Source organism: Camelina sativa, chromosome 11 (assembly GCF_030686135.1).
Source record: "Camelina sativa cultivar CO46 ecotype springtype chromosome 11, ASM3068613v1".
NCBI classification, from domain to species: Eukaryota; Viridiplantae; Streptophyta; class Magnoliopsida; order Brassicales; family Brassicaceae; genus Camelina; species Camelina sativa.
The window spans coordinates 3,973,339-3,987,101 of NC_141890.1; the positions used below are offsets into that span (position 1 = coordinate 3,973,339).

General features: G+C 37.4%; 3 protein-coding genes across 5 annotated transcripts; 1 reads left to right on the top strand and 2 right to left on the bottom strand.

Annotated features, from left to right (window-relative positions):
- Nucleotides 1–1,696: 1,696 nt before the first annotated feature.
- LOC104721573 (protein TIFY 8) lies at nt 1,697–4,367 on the top strand. Of its 2 annotated transcripts, none has more exons than XM_010439587.3 (6): nt 1,697–2,241; nt 2,844–3,013; nt 3,094–3,350; nt 3,431–3,527; nt 3,639–3,864; nt 4,076–4,367. In XM_010439587.3, the coding sequence occupies exons 1-6, from the start codon at nt 2,007–2,009 to the stop codon at nt 4,162–4,164; spliced, it is 1,074 nt and encodes a 357-aa protein (XP_010437889.1). In that variant the 5' UTR covers nt 1,697–2,006; the 3' UTR covers nt 4,165–4,367. The 2 variants fall into 2 exon arrangements, with proteins under 2 accessions (XP_010437889.1, XP_010437890.1); XM_010439588.3 differs by having other exon boundaries at nt 1,817–2,241; nt 4,042–4,367.
- Nucleotides 4,355–6,956, bottom strand: LOC104721571 (uncharacterized). 2 transcript variants are annotated; one of them, XM_010439585.3, is made up of 10 exons: nt 6,660–6,956; nt 6,422–6,505; nt 6,217–6,330; nt 5,935–6,114; nt 5,731–5,810; nt 5,415–5,454; nt 5,208–5,315; nt 4,912–4,992; nt 4,681–4,803; nt 4,355–4,593 (listed from the first exon to the last, which is right to left on the bottom strand). In XM_010439585.3, exons 1-10 carry the CDS (start codon nt 6,684–6,686, stop codon nt 4,513–4,515), a joined length of 918 nt encoding a protein of 305 aa, XP_010437887.2. In that variant the 5' UTR covers nt 6,687–6,956; the 3' UTR covers nt 4,355–4,512. The 2 variants fall into 2 exon arrangements, with proteins under 2 accessions (XP_010437887.2, XP_010437888.2); XM_010439586.3 differs by having other exon boundaries at nt 6,217–6,324; nt 6,660–6,836.
- Nucleotides 6,957–7,019: 63 nt separating this feature from the next.
- Nucleotides 7,020–13,473, bottom strand: LOC104721574 (transcriptional corepressor LEUNIG). Its single transcript, XM_087473809.1, has 18 exons — nt 12,654–13,473; nt 11,811–11,908; nt 11,591–11,700; nt 10,869–11,339; nt 10,686–10,771; nt 10,478–10,556; nt 10,316–10,391; nt 10,152–10,201; nt 9,746–10,057; nt 9,340–9,564; nt 8,965–9,210; nt 8,759–8,876; nt 8,543–8,652; nt 8,318–8,467; nt 8,065–8,220; nt 7,846–7,962; nt 7,527–7,733; nt 7,020–7,420 (listed from the first exon to the last, which is right to left on the bottom strand). The coding sequence occupies exons 1-18, from the start codon at nt 12,683–12,685 to the stop codon at nt 7,277–7,279; spliced, it is 2,787 nt and encodes a 928-aa protein (XP_087329935.1). The 5' UTR covers nt 12,686–13,473; the 3' UTR covers nt 7,020–7,276.
- Between the last annotated feature and the right edge of the window lie 290 nt (nt 13,474–13,763).

Sequence of the window (13,763 nt, forward strand, 5' to 3'; positions counted from 1 at the left end):
AGAGACAAAAGAGATGACCAAATTTTGCAAGACAATCATATACTTACTCACTTACTTGTTCGCCACCTTATATATTATTGTCACTTAATCAACATTCGCTATCATCGTTTAGCGGATTATTAATTTTCCAACTGTAGATTCCACTCCAGTATATATATTTTAACTCTTTCCTCGGGTAAATTTGACAGTTATCAAATCTATTCTTTTATATGTTGAGCAAGTACAAGACATCATCCTAGTTCAACAAGTTAGACATAAACATGACTACAGAAGGAAACTTTATTTGAGATGCCATCCTTAGTATTTTTAGTTGTAGTCTAAAGTTATTAAGTTATTGTTTAATATCTATCAGTTGATAATAAGTAAACCACACATGCATAGACCAGAATCCTAAGCCTCCCCCCTAATTAAGGTTTGTGTAAGAACAAGAAAGCAAACACGTGTTCCCATACAAAAGACAAATATACTTCTATCAAACCCAATCAAAGCCCCGGAGAATAGTTTATTTGAAAACCTAGCTACTAATAATTTGATGTCTTCAATAAAAATCTCAAATAAATTGAACAGAAGATTATTACTTCCTCTCTCCCACAAACATTCATATTTTGGAATATTTTTTTATCCCACAAAAATTGATGTTTTATAAATTTTAAGAAATCATCATTGAAAATATTTAAAATTTTGAATTGTTATTAGTTTAAAACTATATAATATATCTTTAATCAAAGAAAAAAATATATTTAAACTCAGTAATTATTATTTTCTTAAAATGTGTAAAAGATTCTAAATATCAATCTTCTATTAGGGAGAAAGGGAGTAAAAAATACTTAATTCATACTAGTATTCATTTTTTTTAAAGTAGGAAAGATCAAAGAAGCATCTTGAAGTGGGAAAATCGTCATGAGTAGTTGTAAAATTGATTTCATTCAGAAATAGGCTAGTGTCCTACTCAGATTAGAGTATATAAATTCGTCATGAGTGGGTTCATGAGCTCTCTCTCTCTCCTACTCATATTAGAATAAGAAACCAAATCACTTAATTCAAAATTCAACAACTCCCATATCTCAAACCATACAGATGGAAATTGCTATTAAGATCATTTACAACTATCTTGGCAGTCAAATGAGCTTTGATGTATATTTTTATAAATTAAAAAAAACTGCAGTCAAATTAGCCTATAATGCATTACTATTTTAAGTTTGGTTAGATTTGCTTACCAATATTTGAGTATTTTATTATTTGACTCTTTTTAATCTTGATTTTTGAAATTTAAACATGATTGTTTGGCGCTTAATTATCGAACCATTTAAACCCTAACTGCTTCGCGCGTTAATTACCGAACTATTTGTCTAACTAAAACTTATACGCATTATGAATTTAAACTTTTAAATTAATTATTTAGCGTGTAATTTAATAGTTCGGTTAAAAAAAATTATGTTTTTGTATGCTGTTATTAGCAACCCAAAAAAAAAAATTGTAAACATATTCTTGAACTAATGGATCTAACCACTACATACGAGTAGAAATGTTAACAGTCTACTAAAACAAACTGTTTTCGCAAATGACAACATTACCAACTAACCTACGAACTAATTATATCTTTGGTGCGGATAGGTTAGTAGTGTGTTGGTTAGATTAGATACACATCTCACTTTCTCAAATCAATAAAGTGTGTATCTTTTAACATACCTATGATACCTTAATTTTTAAAGAGTCTATGATGCCATGATTTTACAATCTTATGTTTTTTTTATCTGAGTTTTTTAATCATATTTTATTTTGATTATTATATTTAAGGGAATTAAATCGTGTAAGAGAAACCCAATAAAGTAAGCTTGAACAACAACAAAAAAGACAACCTTTTTCGCCATACACTCTGATCTCTCTCTCTCTCTCTCTCGTTGAGTGTGTCCATGAAATAATAATAATAGCAGAGGCAGAGAGGGGAGAAAAACTGTAATGTGGTGGCGAAGTGGCCACAGTACTACTACTACTACACTGGTTTGATGATGATGAAGAAGAACCACAAGAGTGGCGAGCGAACCACTGATGTTGTTGATTCTCGTCTCCGGCAGAAAGAACAAGATAAGCTCCTGTTCCATGACTTTTTAGGCTCCAAGACTCCTACTTTAGCCTCCCCTTCCATGGCTGACCACAGGTTACCTCAAGATAATAAACCGTCGATGACTCCCTCTTCCTCCGCCGGTGGACGCGGCGGTCTCTCCTCTACCTCCGATCTCGGTTCTTCTCTCTTTCCCTCTCTCTATTTTTATCTCTTGATGTGCTTTTTAGCTGATTCCTCAGTACAGTTATAGTTTCTATCTACAGAAAGCTCAGATTTTGTTATACTAGATTCGAATCTAAAGTTCGATACTTTCCTTTTGCTAGTCTGATTTAACTATCGAGCTTTGATTAACCGTGATCATATGAGGTAGTTTCAACTGTTTAGCTCAATTCAATTATGACTCGATCTTTCATGTAGTAAATGGAACATCTTTGGGTTGAAGTTGAACAAGATATGAGTGTACATTGCCTAGTTTCTTCTCTTGCCTTTTGTTTTAGTTTGAAAATTTTATAAATGTGAACATGGATTCTGTGTGAGCTTGTGGTTGATAGAAGTCTCTCTCTCTCTCTGTCCGTCCAACCATAATGTATCTGGTGGATTAGTTGGGACAGTGGGAGTGAATTTGACTGATGAGTTTGGTGGGTCAGTCAAGCCATTTGAGCTTGTACTGCTTTTTGTATGATTTGGCCTTCTTTATTACTTCTCTTTCTCTCTCTCTCTCTTTGAGTACCTACTGCAATCTGATGTTACTTATCAAGATTTTAACTTTTTTGTTTAGTCCAAAGACACAGCAGCGGGGGGAATCATCTTGATGGGATACAATTGTTTGGACCAAGAAGTGAGGTTTCTGGCTCAATCATGAGCAATCGATTTTCAGGAAACAAGAGAAGTAACTCGGATTCACACTTCTCGACCCAAGAGAACCCAGAGAATCTGCATTGGTCCAAGGTAAAACACACACACAAGTTCACCATGTTCATAGCTTCATATAACTCAATTTCTGTACTCCTGTCATTGTCATAATCTAGTTGCTTAGAAACGGACCTGGAAGCTTCTCCATGAATGTGAATCCTTTGGCAAACCAGCCACCACGCGGAGGAGGACAGATCAGTCATTTGCTTCATCAGCTGTCTACAAGCAGGTTCAAAGATGAAAACGTAGGCCCATCAGTTATCGTTCAGACAGCTGCTGATGAAGGTTCACGAACAGGAATGAAAGGTCCCAGTATCTTGAGTCCTTTTACAATGCCAAACCGGAGCAAGCTCGAAAGTTTTGCCCCTTCAAGGTCAGTTAGCTTCTACTGTTTTTGTCTCTGGTCTTTTTCATACTATCTTCGAGGCATTTCAATACACTTTGTATTTACAGTACCGAAAGTCGGAAAAACGTGACATCAAGTACTAAGCAAATGACCATCTTCTATGGCGGTCAAGCTCATGTCTTTGATGATGTTCAACCAAACAAAGTGATTCTCCCTAACACTTACACTCCTGATATTTGACTATATATTGATATCAAAATGAAAAGTAGAGAAACTGGGAAGTTCATCGTAATGAACGTTATTATTTTTTTGCAGGCGGATGTGATAATGGCCTTGGCAGGATCAAGCGGGGGCTCATGGTCTACAGGTTTGTCTCATAAACCAAAGTCGAAGAACAACACAAGTGACGGTCCATACAAAGTAGGCCAAATGTACGAAGGAGGCAGCTCTAGAGGAACACCGCTTTTGGCCCCGGAGTTTCGTGCAAGGCCAAGTCATCAAGCTACATCCAGTGCCTGTCAGCGGATCTTTACACAACAAGGTGACTTACTTTTAAAGAAAATCACATTTCAGCAGAAATTTTGGTTAGCTTCTTACAAATACACAGTGGAGTAGAGTAATCAGGTCTTATTTGGCATTGTGACATAACAAATGAGGATACAAAAATAACGAGTTATCAACTGTTCTGGGTTTCATCAGCTTTGAATCTTTTTGCCAGGCCATTAAACCATGTGCATATATATGACTAGCAGGTAGAGAACATCAAGGAAGCATCATCTCAAGGGGGCGAGATACCAGAGATCCGGTTCACATATCAGATCCTGAAAAAGAAGCCACATGATTTAAGTCTATATATGAGAGACGATGAGTGCGGCTTTTCCTTAGTTGTTTTCTGCTTTTTTGTTATTTTTGTCAACTTCTTCCAAGTTGCTATTTGTTCGACTTAATAGCTTTGTACAATGCTCTGTACCTTTCTAGGTTTATATTCGGACTTATTACCCTCAATGAATTAGAGTATAATATATAAACAATTGGTCAACCAAATCTGCTCATTCTAAGCCAATAGATTTTCATATATTTTTGTGTAACGCTGAGCGTATGGATACAAACATCACAAGAGAATCATGTCTAAATCAACTCTGGTACTCTGGTTGGCTGTAACTCGAAAGGAGGGTCACTTCATATCACCTTATTCAACCCCTTCTTTCAAGTCAGAGGTAGTTGCAGCAGATATTTGACTCCTCAGCCTCTCATTCTCAGTACATTCCTCCTGCCATTAGAACTAATATAAGTCGATGACTCTCGGGAGTTGAAATGCTATAACAGTATAAACACTTCTTTCCTCTTTTGTGCTAACCTGGAATGCTCTTAGCACAGAGTAGCATTTCCTTTGCTCTGCAGCTGCAGCTATATACTTTTCTTTTGAAGCATCACGAAGCCTCTGCTCTTCTTGAAGCCCAAGTTGTACTTTTCCTATCTTCTGCACTTTTCAACATTTTGTTACGACAAATCATACAGCTAAAGTTCTGTAAATGGGCTAGATTCATGCTTTGTGCCCCAAATACCAAAATCAGTATAACTCTATTACCTGTTGGATTCCTTTCATGACTCCTTCCATTGAATCAATAAGCTTCCCACGGCCAGCAGGAGTACCAATAACGTCTTGAAACTACATTCAAGCCAACGGTTAATGAAGAAGAATAGTGAAACTCTGACTCACCAAGAGATATACTAAAAGGATAAAGCAAAACGTAAATCAACTTAGTATGAATCTAGAATTTCCCAACGCTAAGTACATGATAACTCACAGTTGAGAGCAGTACAAAGCAGATGATGCTATTTACAGAAAAAAATCTACAAAAATATAAAACGCCTGTAATTTACCTGTGAACCTATTGAATTCAATAATGATGTCTCCTTTAGCATCAAATCTTTGATTTCTAAAAGGGCATTGTATGTTGCATATAGCTTCCTAGTTTGTTGAAGTTTCTCCTGTTTTTTGTCAGAAATTGAACAAATTAGTAAGTTCATTATCACCTGTGGAACAAACCTGTAAAGCAACAAGGCAAAAGTTAATATGACCATACGAACCTGGATACAGACATTCAGCTCTGAGAATCTTCTTTCATATCTGCACGGAATGAGATACAGGACTTCAGCATGAAACAAATGCAGCAAGGGGCAAGTTAGCCATACTAAAACTGGATTACTAAAAGCTAGAGCAAAGAAACTTGACTCCTGACATAATTATAGATATTTACTCATCAACCAGAGGGAGTGGGGTTAAATCCAATTCATGTTGAGATGGACGAGTTTGAACGTAAAATAATACACAAATATAAAATGCCAAATCCAGTGCATCGTCGTCATTGAAGTAAGCAAGAAATAGATGAAGAAGGGGGCATACTGGAGGAGTTCAGATTGGCATGGCACATCATCAATCTGTCGTTTCAGAGACACTATTTCTCTTAGCGTTGCTCCAAGCTCCTACAGTAAAACGAAGGGAATGCAACAATAACATTCTCAGAAAGACATTGGAAAAACCTAAAAATCTCAGCTCCATGATGCTCAAGATGTAAAGAGGCTTGTCTATATAGACTAGAAAGAGTACCTTCTTTGCTGAAGTCAGATTATCTAAAGATTCAACCAACAAACCATCTAAATCTTCCTCTTGAACCTCACCATCATTCCCCTTAGCGACTCTCTCCTCCAAATCATGAACTGCATCTTTTAAAGCAGAACGCCTAGCACTGCAATTAGACCGGACTTCAGATTCCTCCTTTTCTAATTCCTGAAAAATCCTACAAGTATTTAGTTTCACCACACAAGGCCACTCACCAAAAAAAAAAGTAATAAAAACACAAACTTTGGGTAACCCTCAACAATTATTTACCTTTAGTGATCTCAAAAGCTGTATCAACTCTTCGACTGAAACATCAACACCTTCAGCACTTATTCTTTCTCGCAACTGCTGCAGCTTATACTTAACATCACATTTTCTCTGATTCTAAGTTACAAATGGCAACAGATTAAAAACCTATCCAGTGTATAAGATAGACTAGGAAACAAGAGACTTAATTTGCTCAAAAAAGGTGCACCTGTTCGTTCACTTTCAGACTCAATTCTCTAATAGACGCCTTAAGATTCATCACCATTTCCTCAGGCTGCCCAGAAATACAAACCTGTGGTTCCAGAGTATATAAGAAATTTCCTAATCTAGTAGAACAATTGAGCATCGAACATATCATTCTTCCAAGTACGAACTTCATGAATCAAATTACGCACACGAAATAACAAAATCAAGCAAAAAAAAAGTTCGATGAAGCTCCTTCTAACCTCGTCACTGTTATATTCTTTCTCCATCACCCAATCACACAGAACCGTGGATTCCTCCTTTTCGCTGCTGGAGGAGAATCTGAGTTCAGCGAATCATTAGAGCGATCTCAGATACGCCAGAGCCATCACGCTTCAAAGAAGACGACTTTCACCGCCGTAAGCCACACTTTTAAGTTTGCGTTTAAAATTTCATAGTAGGCGTTTACAATCTTCGCGTTTGCGTTTGCGTTTGCGTTTGCGTATTCAAGGTTTAAACGCTAAAGAGTTTTTTAAACACGCTTAAATTAATATGGATTCAAAATAAGCAGCTTAACCGAGAAACCAAACAAAACCAACTCATACCGAAGTGAAGAGTGTCGGTAATTAAAAAAAGCTGAGCCAAAAGGACTAATACGTAAGAGATTACAACAAGAGTTTTTCACAATTCCTCAAGATCCCAATTTCGTCAGATCGATCATACAACAACACATTGTTTTTTTCAATATCTGAAAAACTATCTTAAGATCGAAGATAATGGCCGAGAGAGAGAGAGAACTACATGTTAAAAACCAAACCCCCCTGAGATTAATAATAATACCTAAACACAAACTTTTCTTTTCCTCTCATTGGTTTCTTCATCACTTCCACAGCTTCACTAGCTTGTCGTGACTAGCTGATGCAACCAATCCAGTTGCAGTTGAAACAGCCAATGACGCAATTAGCCCTTCGTGAGCTGGTAACGTCATCGTCTTGTTCTCTGACATGTTCCATAGTTCTAATGACTGCAGACACACACACACACATTTAACAAGTTTATGAGTTTAAGTTAGGATTTCTGGATTAGTTTTTTCACCAACTTTTTTAAAAAAGACTCATTGTAACTTTTACCTGGTAGCAGCCAATAACGAGCAGCGAGGGGTAAGCGGGATGGAAAACACAAGACTGGAATTTGTTGCCGTTGCAGCTTAGCTCATGAACGCATTCTCCTTCACTACCTGTACCCAGCGTCCATACTTTTACCATATCTTCACTTACCGAAGCCAAGAAGTCACCAGAAGGATCCCAGCAAACCGAGTTTATCGGATTAGCATGCCCCTATACACAGAAGAATTTGTAAACCTTCTTTTGAGTTGCTCTCTTGCTAGTATGTATATCAAAATAAGCAACTTATCCACAACATCGAATAAGAAAAGCTTGAACACTAAACCTGCAAAGAGTGTCGAATAGCTTGTGTTTCGACATCTAGTACATTGACAAGATTTGCTGATGAAGCCGCGAGATACTTTCCAACACGGGGTTGGAACCTCATCTGAGTGGAACCACCCTGTGGAACGACAAAAATGTAAAATTCAATGTATCGATTGGCTAATTAAAGCAGGTGAATAATGTTGAACTATCAGCTTTCAAGAGATAAGAAAAAAACTACCTTGTACACTCTTGTGCAACTTCCATTATTGATGCTCCAGTACCTTATTTCGTTATCATTGTCACATGAACATATGAGATCATCCTTGATGGGATGGAAGTCAAGTGACGTAACCATAGAAGAGTGTCCCATGAAAGTACGAAGGGAATAACCTTTCTGCAAAGTTAATTCACAAACTCTTTAGGAATCACAACGTCAGAAACCAACATATTCATAGAGATAAAACAAAATAGCGGATCAACTTTCACTTTACATTATCAGCATCCCACACCCTGACAGTTTTGTCAAATGAAGAAGTTGCAAGGCGAGACAGGCTTGGACTAAAACGGATATCTGTTATCATAGCTGTGTGCTCCTCAAGGGTTGTCTTTGGCTTCATATTGTCTGTGTGCCACAATACAGCCTGCAAGATGAACCAAGCCACGAGGCATTTTAATTTTTAGAACGCCAGAAGACCTATTGATGATTTATGGCTTACCTTTTTGTCATGTCCGGCACTAGCAAGCATTTTTCCATCCGATGAGAAGTGACAGCAGGTAACTTTGCTTGTGCTCGCGCGTACTGAATTCACTTCAGTAAACGTGAAACCTAGTGCAGAGCCATAATTGTAGTAGTTTAGAAATACTGTTGGATTACAGAAGGAAAGTTCACTGTGTTATTATCGAATAATGTTGAGTGAGGCTAAAACACGCACCTTTGCTAACATCCATACACCGCGTAACGGCATCCCGTTGATCACCATCCTCCTGGGATAAAAAAGACTCAACATTGTCGTCAAGCGACCCATCTTCCACAAATCGATCCATATCAGCCTGCAAAATAGTCAATCATTGATGCTACTAATTCATATTGATAAAGAAAACCACTATGCACTCCCATCAATAGTTTAAGGAAACTCACCAACTGATTTGATGGAGATGTAAGGGTCCCAGTTCCTTCAGTGCCAAACATCATCATAGATTTGGAGGAACCACCACTGTGCGGCAGATTAGGTATAGAAATCACATCTCCAGGAGTATGAGTTGAAGGTGTTGAAGGTGCTGAGCTTGGTGATGGTCCTGCAGTGTTAGCTGTTCCTGAACTATTAGCTGGCCCAGAAGACGAAACGGGTTGTTTTCTTTTCCTCCCACTCTGATTCTTCAACACCTTCAATTAAATGCAAAAAAGAAAAAAAAATTAAGGAACCAATCTCGGACTTACCAGAGACTAAAAACTTATGCAACAGGTATCATTGAAACATGAACTCGGAAAAGAAACTAGAATTTAAGAAGAGACCTGTTCACTTCCTCGAAAAGAATTTGACATGCTACCATCCATTGTAATACTACCACCACCTCCCAATTTATCTTGTTGATGAATATTGTGATTTGAACTCTGTGGTTGAGGATTTGAAAGGGGGAGCTGATTAAGTGGTTGTGACTGTGACTGCTGCTGCGGCTGTGGTGGATTCCCACCACTCTGTTGTTGATGCTGCTGCTGCTGTAACAGGGCCATCTTTAACTACAAAACATAATCAGTTATAAAAATTTAGAGCGTCATAGCCATTGAAAACAAGCAGAGATTGTTATCCTTCCCCGAATTTTATCAAACAATACTGTTAGAGTTTTATTCAAAGTTTCATACTTTTAAAAGAACACTAAAGCCAGCCACTAAAGATTTGCAAAAGGGAGATAAGCAATACCTTTAGTAGCATGTCAGTGTCTCCACGTGGCAAAAGAGGGCCACCAGGTTGTAAAGACGATCCAACGTTAGGTAAAACATCCCCAACAGAACTCCCAAGGCCATCCTTTCCAAGGCTCATGCTCCTGTTGCTCAATAGCATTTTAAGTCTTCTGTTCTCTTCACTGACAGATTGTGAATTTAGATTCTGTTGAGCCAGCATGAGCTGCTGCTGATGTTGCGGAGTCAACATGTTGAGTTGGTGAAAAGACTGAGGAGACTGCATAAACGGTTTTTGCTGCTGAAGAAGACCAGAACGAAGCTGATCAAATCCCTAAATCAGGAAAGAAAGCAGCAGTCAGAAAGGAAATTCTTTGGAGAGAAAAGAGCAATTTTAAGCCAGATAGAAAGACATGGGTAAAACTTACTGTGAGTGGCCACCCTTTAAGTGTAAGGTTGTTGTTGCCTTGATTTGAACCTGAAATAGAAAACCAGCATAAATCAGAATCAATATTTTGTGAGCTGAAGTGCTTTTGCTACATTTAAACACGCTTAACCTACTGAAATGATACACGCAGGAAAGAAAACATACCAGGAATTCCGATCAATGACCCTTCAGGAACAGCAGTTCTGGGAGTGAGCACGGGATTGATCTCACTTTTTATATCCTAAACACAAATATGCCCAGCAAGTATTAACTAACAATAATACCTCTACAAAGGACTAGACACAACAAAGATTCAATATTACGTACCACTGCAGACCCGGAAAGTTGTTGATTACGAGCTTGAACCTGTGGAGACATACCACCACTTGTACTATGTAAGACTTGCCTGTAATTCACCAGACAATGGCATTAGAACAAGAGAGATACTGAATTTTGTTGCAACATATTTTAAGACTAGGCGAGGTAGCAGAAGATATCAGTGGAAACAATGAAGGTGGAAGTGTGAGAACAGTACCCTGCAGGTTGTCCGGAAGCTGCAGCAGATTTCAACATTGATGCATGATTTGGATCCAGCAGTTGCCCAACATTGTCCCCAAATCTCTGTAGCCATAGAAATTTTGAATTATACCATTTGATGAACTAAGGTGTGACAAAAAGAATAAATGGAATTTCAAACTCATGCCTAGCCTAAACTAACCTTCATAGCAGCTTCATCTAAGGATTCCCTCTGAGTTGGCATTTTGACCCTCTCCTCATATGCCTTGCTTGCTAAAGAACTACCAGACCCAGGATTTTGCCTCATAACTGGGTCACTGTTGTTACCAGCAAGGCCATTTGCTGATCCATTTGCAAGGTGGGATCCATCTCTTCTCTGTGGCTGCTGCTGTGATGTTGGCTGCTGTTGGTGTTGAGGCGCCGGCTGCTGCTGTTGCTGCTGTTGAGAAGGTGGTTGGTTTTGATGTTGTTGCTGTTGTTGTTGTTGCTGTTGCTGCTGCTGTTGCTGATGATGATGTTGTTGCTGCTGCTGCTGTTGCTGCTGTTGTGCACGTTGTTGCAACAAGAGTTGTTGCATTTGTATTTGCTGCTGCTGTTGTTGCTGCTGCTGCTGTGAAACCTGTGGGTGGTGAGATTGCTGCAATTGCTGTTCTCTCGCTTTGATCATTTGCGTCTGTAAACACACACACACACACACAATTTTAAATTTACAAACTTAAACAAAACAACACAGAAAATTTGCCAGCCTAGTCAATCCTTTTTAGCATACTAATTGGAGAAAATCTTTCTGATTTAAGGACAAGGGAGATTAGTTATCAACTGTAAACATTCAAGATGAGCAACTCCATATCAGTAATTACAGTGATTATCACAGCTTTGCACAGAAATAGAATCACTAATGGTCTGGGTAACAAAGAAAGAGACCTCGATGTAAGATGCGGCAACCTCGGAATGCTTCTCATTGGTCCTAGCAATAAATATATCCCAGAAGACAGACCACCACTCGAAAAGAAATCCGCCAGGTGCATCAATGGCTACAAAACAGCGCAAGAAGAATGTGAAGTTCAGTAGTAAAAACAGTTGCAGCACAAAGGATCTTAATTTGTTGTAGTCAAAAAGGTCCAAGAGGATTGTGATTTCTTACCTACTGGATCTGATGACACTTTTCCTTCAGCTTGGAAAGCCTGAGCAGTGGCTTTTAAATCTCTTTTAACCAGATAATCGTGGATGTAGACATCCAACCTGTTACATTCAAAAAACTTTTTATCTTAAGCAGCAACATAAACAACACCCAGAGTATAACAGTATATAACACATCAAGATGGACATTAGAAATCTCAACAAAGGGCACTCGCCAAAGAAACAAACCATCCAGTTATTAACAGAGACACCAATATCAGGAAACTTTCATGATGGAGCTTTGAAAGTCACACACTTGCATAGCAAAAAGAAGAGTAAAATTATGACAGTAACAAACTAAACCTGATGACACAAGAGTCAACCAGAATTGGATAAACCAAAACATCCAGAAATTGTCAAGCTCTTTTTGACAGTGACTGACAACACAAAGAACTAAACGTTTGGCCAAAACATGCAAAACTAACCAAACTAAAAGTTGTCCACAACCACACAAAAAAATTCTAGCAAAAAGGATGCTTTCTGAGAAAAGAAACTAGAAGAAGAAACCCGCCAAGTAACACAAACCCCTCTTAACGGAAAACAAACCAAGAATGTCAAAAGAGGACAGCTCCAAAAGGCAATCATAAGCCAACCCACAAACCCTAGAATCGACTGTAGCTGGGACGGAAAAAAAAAGAACAATGCATTTATACAATATGAACCCTAGAAATCACTTGGAAACACCCAAAATCTAACAATACCCATCAAGAAAAATGAAGACTTTAAGTAGAAAGAGGAACTAAGTAAGAGAGTAGAATCAAAACCCATCAAAGCGAAGAGAGAAGAGAAGAAGAAAAAAAAGGCTCACATTTTATCAGCTTCCCAGTTGGTCTGAGACATCTCTCTCTCTTTTGTTCTTGGAGAAAAAACAAACCCCACAGAGACAGTTGTTTTAGAATGTCAGATTCCCATGTAATAACTGATAAATGTTATTCTTCCTTCTTACAACAAAAATTAAAAAAAAAAAAAAAAAAAGAGAGCTTCTTCTTCTTCTTCTTCTTCTTCTTCTTCTCAATCCTCTGAATAAAAATTATTACACAGCAGAAACCCCTAAATTCAATGATTCTTCACCTCCCCACCTAATTCCCCCAGAAACTGACGAGATTTAACACTTCGAATAAGCCAAACCCCCCTCTCAAAATTAAATAAAAATAAAAATAGAGAGCAATAAAGTAGAGAACAAGGGAGAGAGAGAGAGAGAGAGAGAGAGAGAGAGAGAGAAACAAGTTTTTTAGAGAGAGAAAGTTCGAGAGAAAGGAGAAAGCATCTCTGTAAAAAAAAAAAAAAAAACAAGCATTTAGAAGTAGCTCAGCTCTGTTATTTATTAATATAGCAGCAGCAACTAGCGAATATAATAAATTATTTCATTTTTTATTTATTACAGTTTCATCTTTTAAAAAAATGAAAAAGTACAGATTTTTTTTTTTACTTGAGTAAAAAGACATATTATCTAAGATGCAGATGAACTGTTATAATTCTTTTATTTTTTTTTTAAATTGGAGAAAACGTGTTTTTTTTGGTATATTATTTTATTTTTACTTCATCAAAAAGAAAGAAATATTGACCAAACTTAGATTTTCAAAAATAAAAATTTGTAGAACAAAAGTAGTTTCCATGTCAGTTGTTTTGGGTGGACTCGAATTTGGACAAGAGATATATACATATGAGGTTTTTTCAGCTTTATCACTATGAAAAGACTATAAAGCCCTCACTTTATCTTAATATTTAAAAAGAAGTACAAAATTAAGAATATCCAAAATTATAGTTTTATTTACTTCAATTGCCATTCAATTTATGCATTTAGAAAACACTAATTAAAATTAAAAAGTTGAACCCAACTGTTTAAACGTGTGATTACGGGTTAGTTAGTATATATGGTAACTATAATATTTTGTGAAATCTTAACACATGCACAAAG

What these genes read in the sequence shown, in the direction of transcription:
- LOC104721573 (XM_010439587.3), top strand. Translation starts at nt 2,007, where the DNA reads ATGATGATGAAGAAGAACCACAAGAGTGGCGAGCGAACCACTGATGTT. An exon ending in CTCCTCTACCTCCGATCTCG is followed by an intron (nt 2,242 to 2,843) that starts GTTCTTCTCTCT and finishes TTTTTTGTTTAG; the next exon opens with TCCAAAGACACAGCAGCGGG. An exon ending in GAAAGTTTTGCCCCTTCAAG is followed by an intron (nt 3,351 to 3,430) that starts GTCAGTTAGCTT and finishes TTGTATTTACAG; the next exon opens with TACCGAAAGTCGGAAAAACG.
- LOC104721571 (XM_010439585.3), bottom strand. Translation starts at nt 6,686, where the DNA reads ATGGAGAAAGAATATAACAGTGACGAG. An exon ending in GTCTGAAAGTGAACGAACAG is followed by an intron (nt 6,331 to 6,421) that starts GTGCACCTTTTT and finishes TTTGTAACTTAG; the next exon opens with AATCAGAGAAAATGTGATGT. An exon ending in TGCCAATCTGAACTCCTCCA is followed by an intron (nt 5,455 to 5,730) that starts GTATGCCCCCTT and finishes CATTCCGTGCAG; the next exon opens with ATATGAAAGAAGATTCTCAG.
- LOC104721574 (XM_087473809.1), bottom strand. Translation starts at nt 12,685, where the DNA reads ATGTCTCAGACCAACTGGGAAGCTGATAAAAT. An exon ending in TTGCCGCATCTTACATCGAG is followed by an intron (nt 11,340 to 11,590) that starts GTCTCTTTCTTT and finishes GTGTGTTTACAG; the next exon opens with ACGCAAATGATCAAAGCGAG. An exon ending in GTTGCACAAGAGTGTACAAG is followed by an intron (nt 7,963 to 8,064) that starts GTAGTTTTTTTC and finishes GTCGTTCCACAG; the next exon opens with GGTGGTTCCACTCAGATGAG.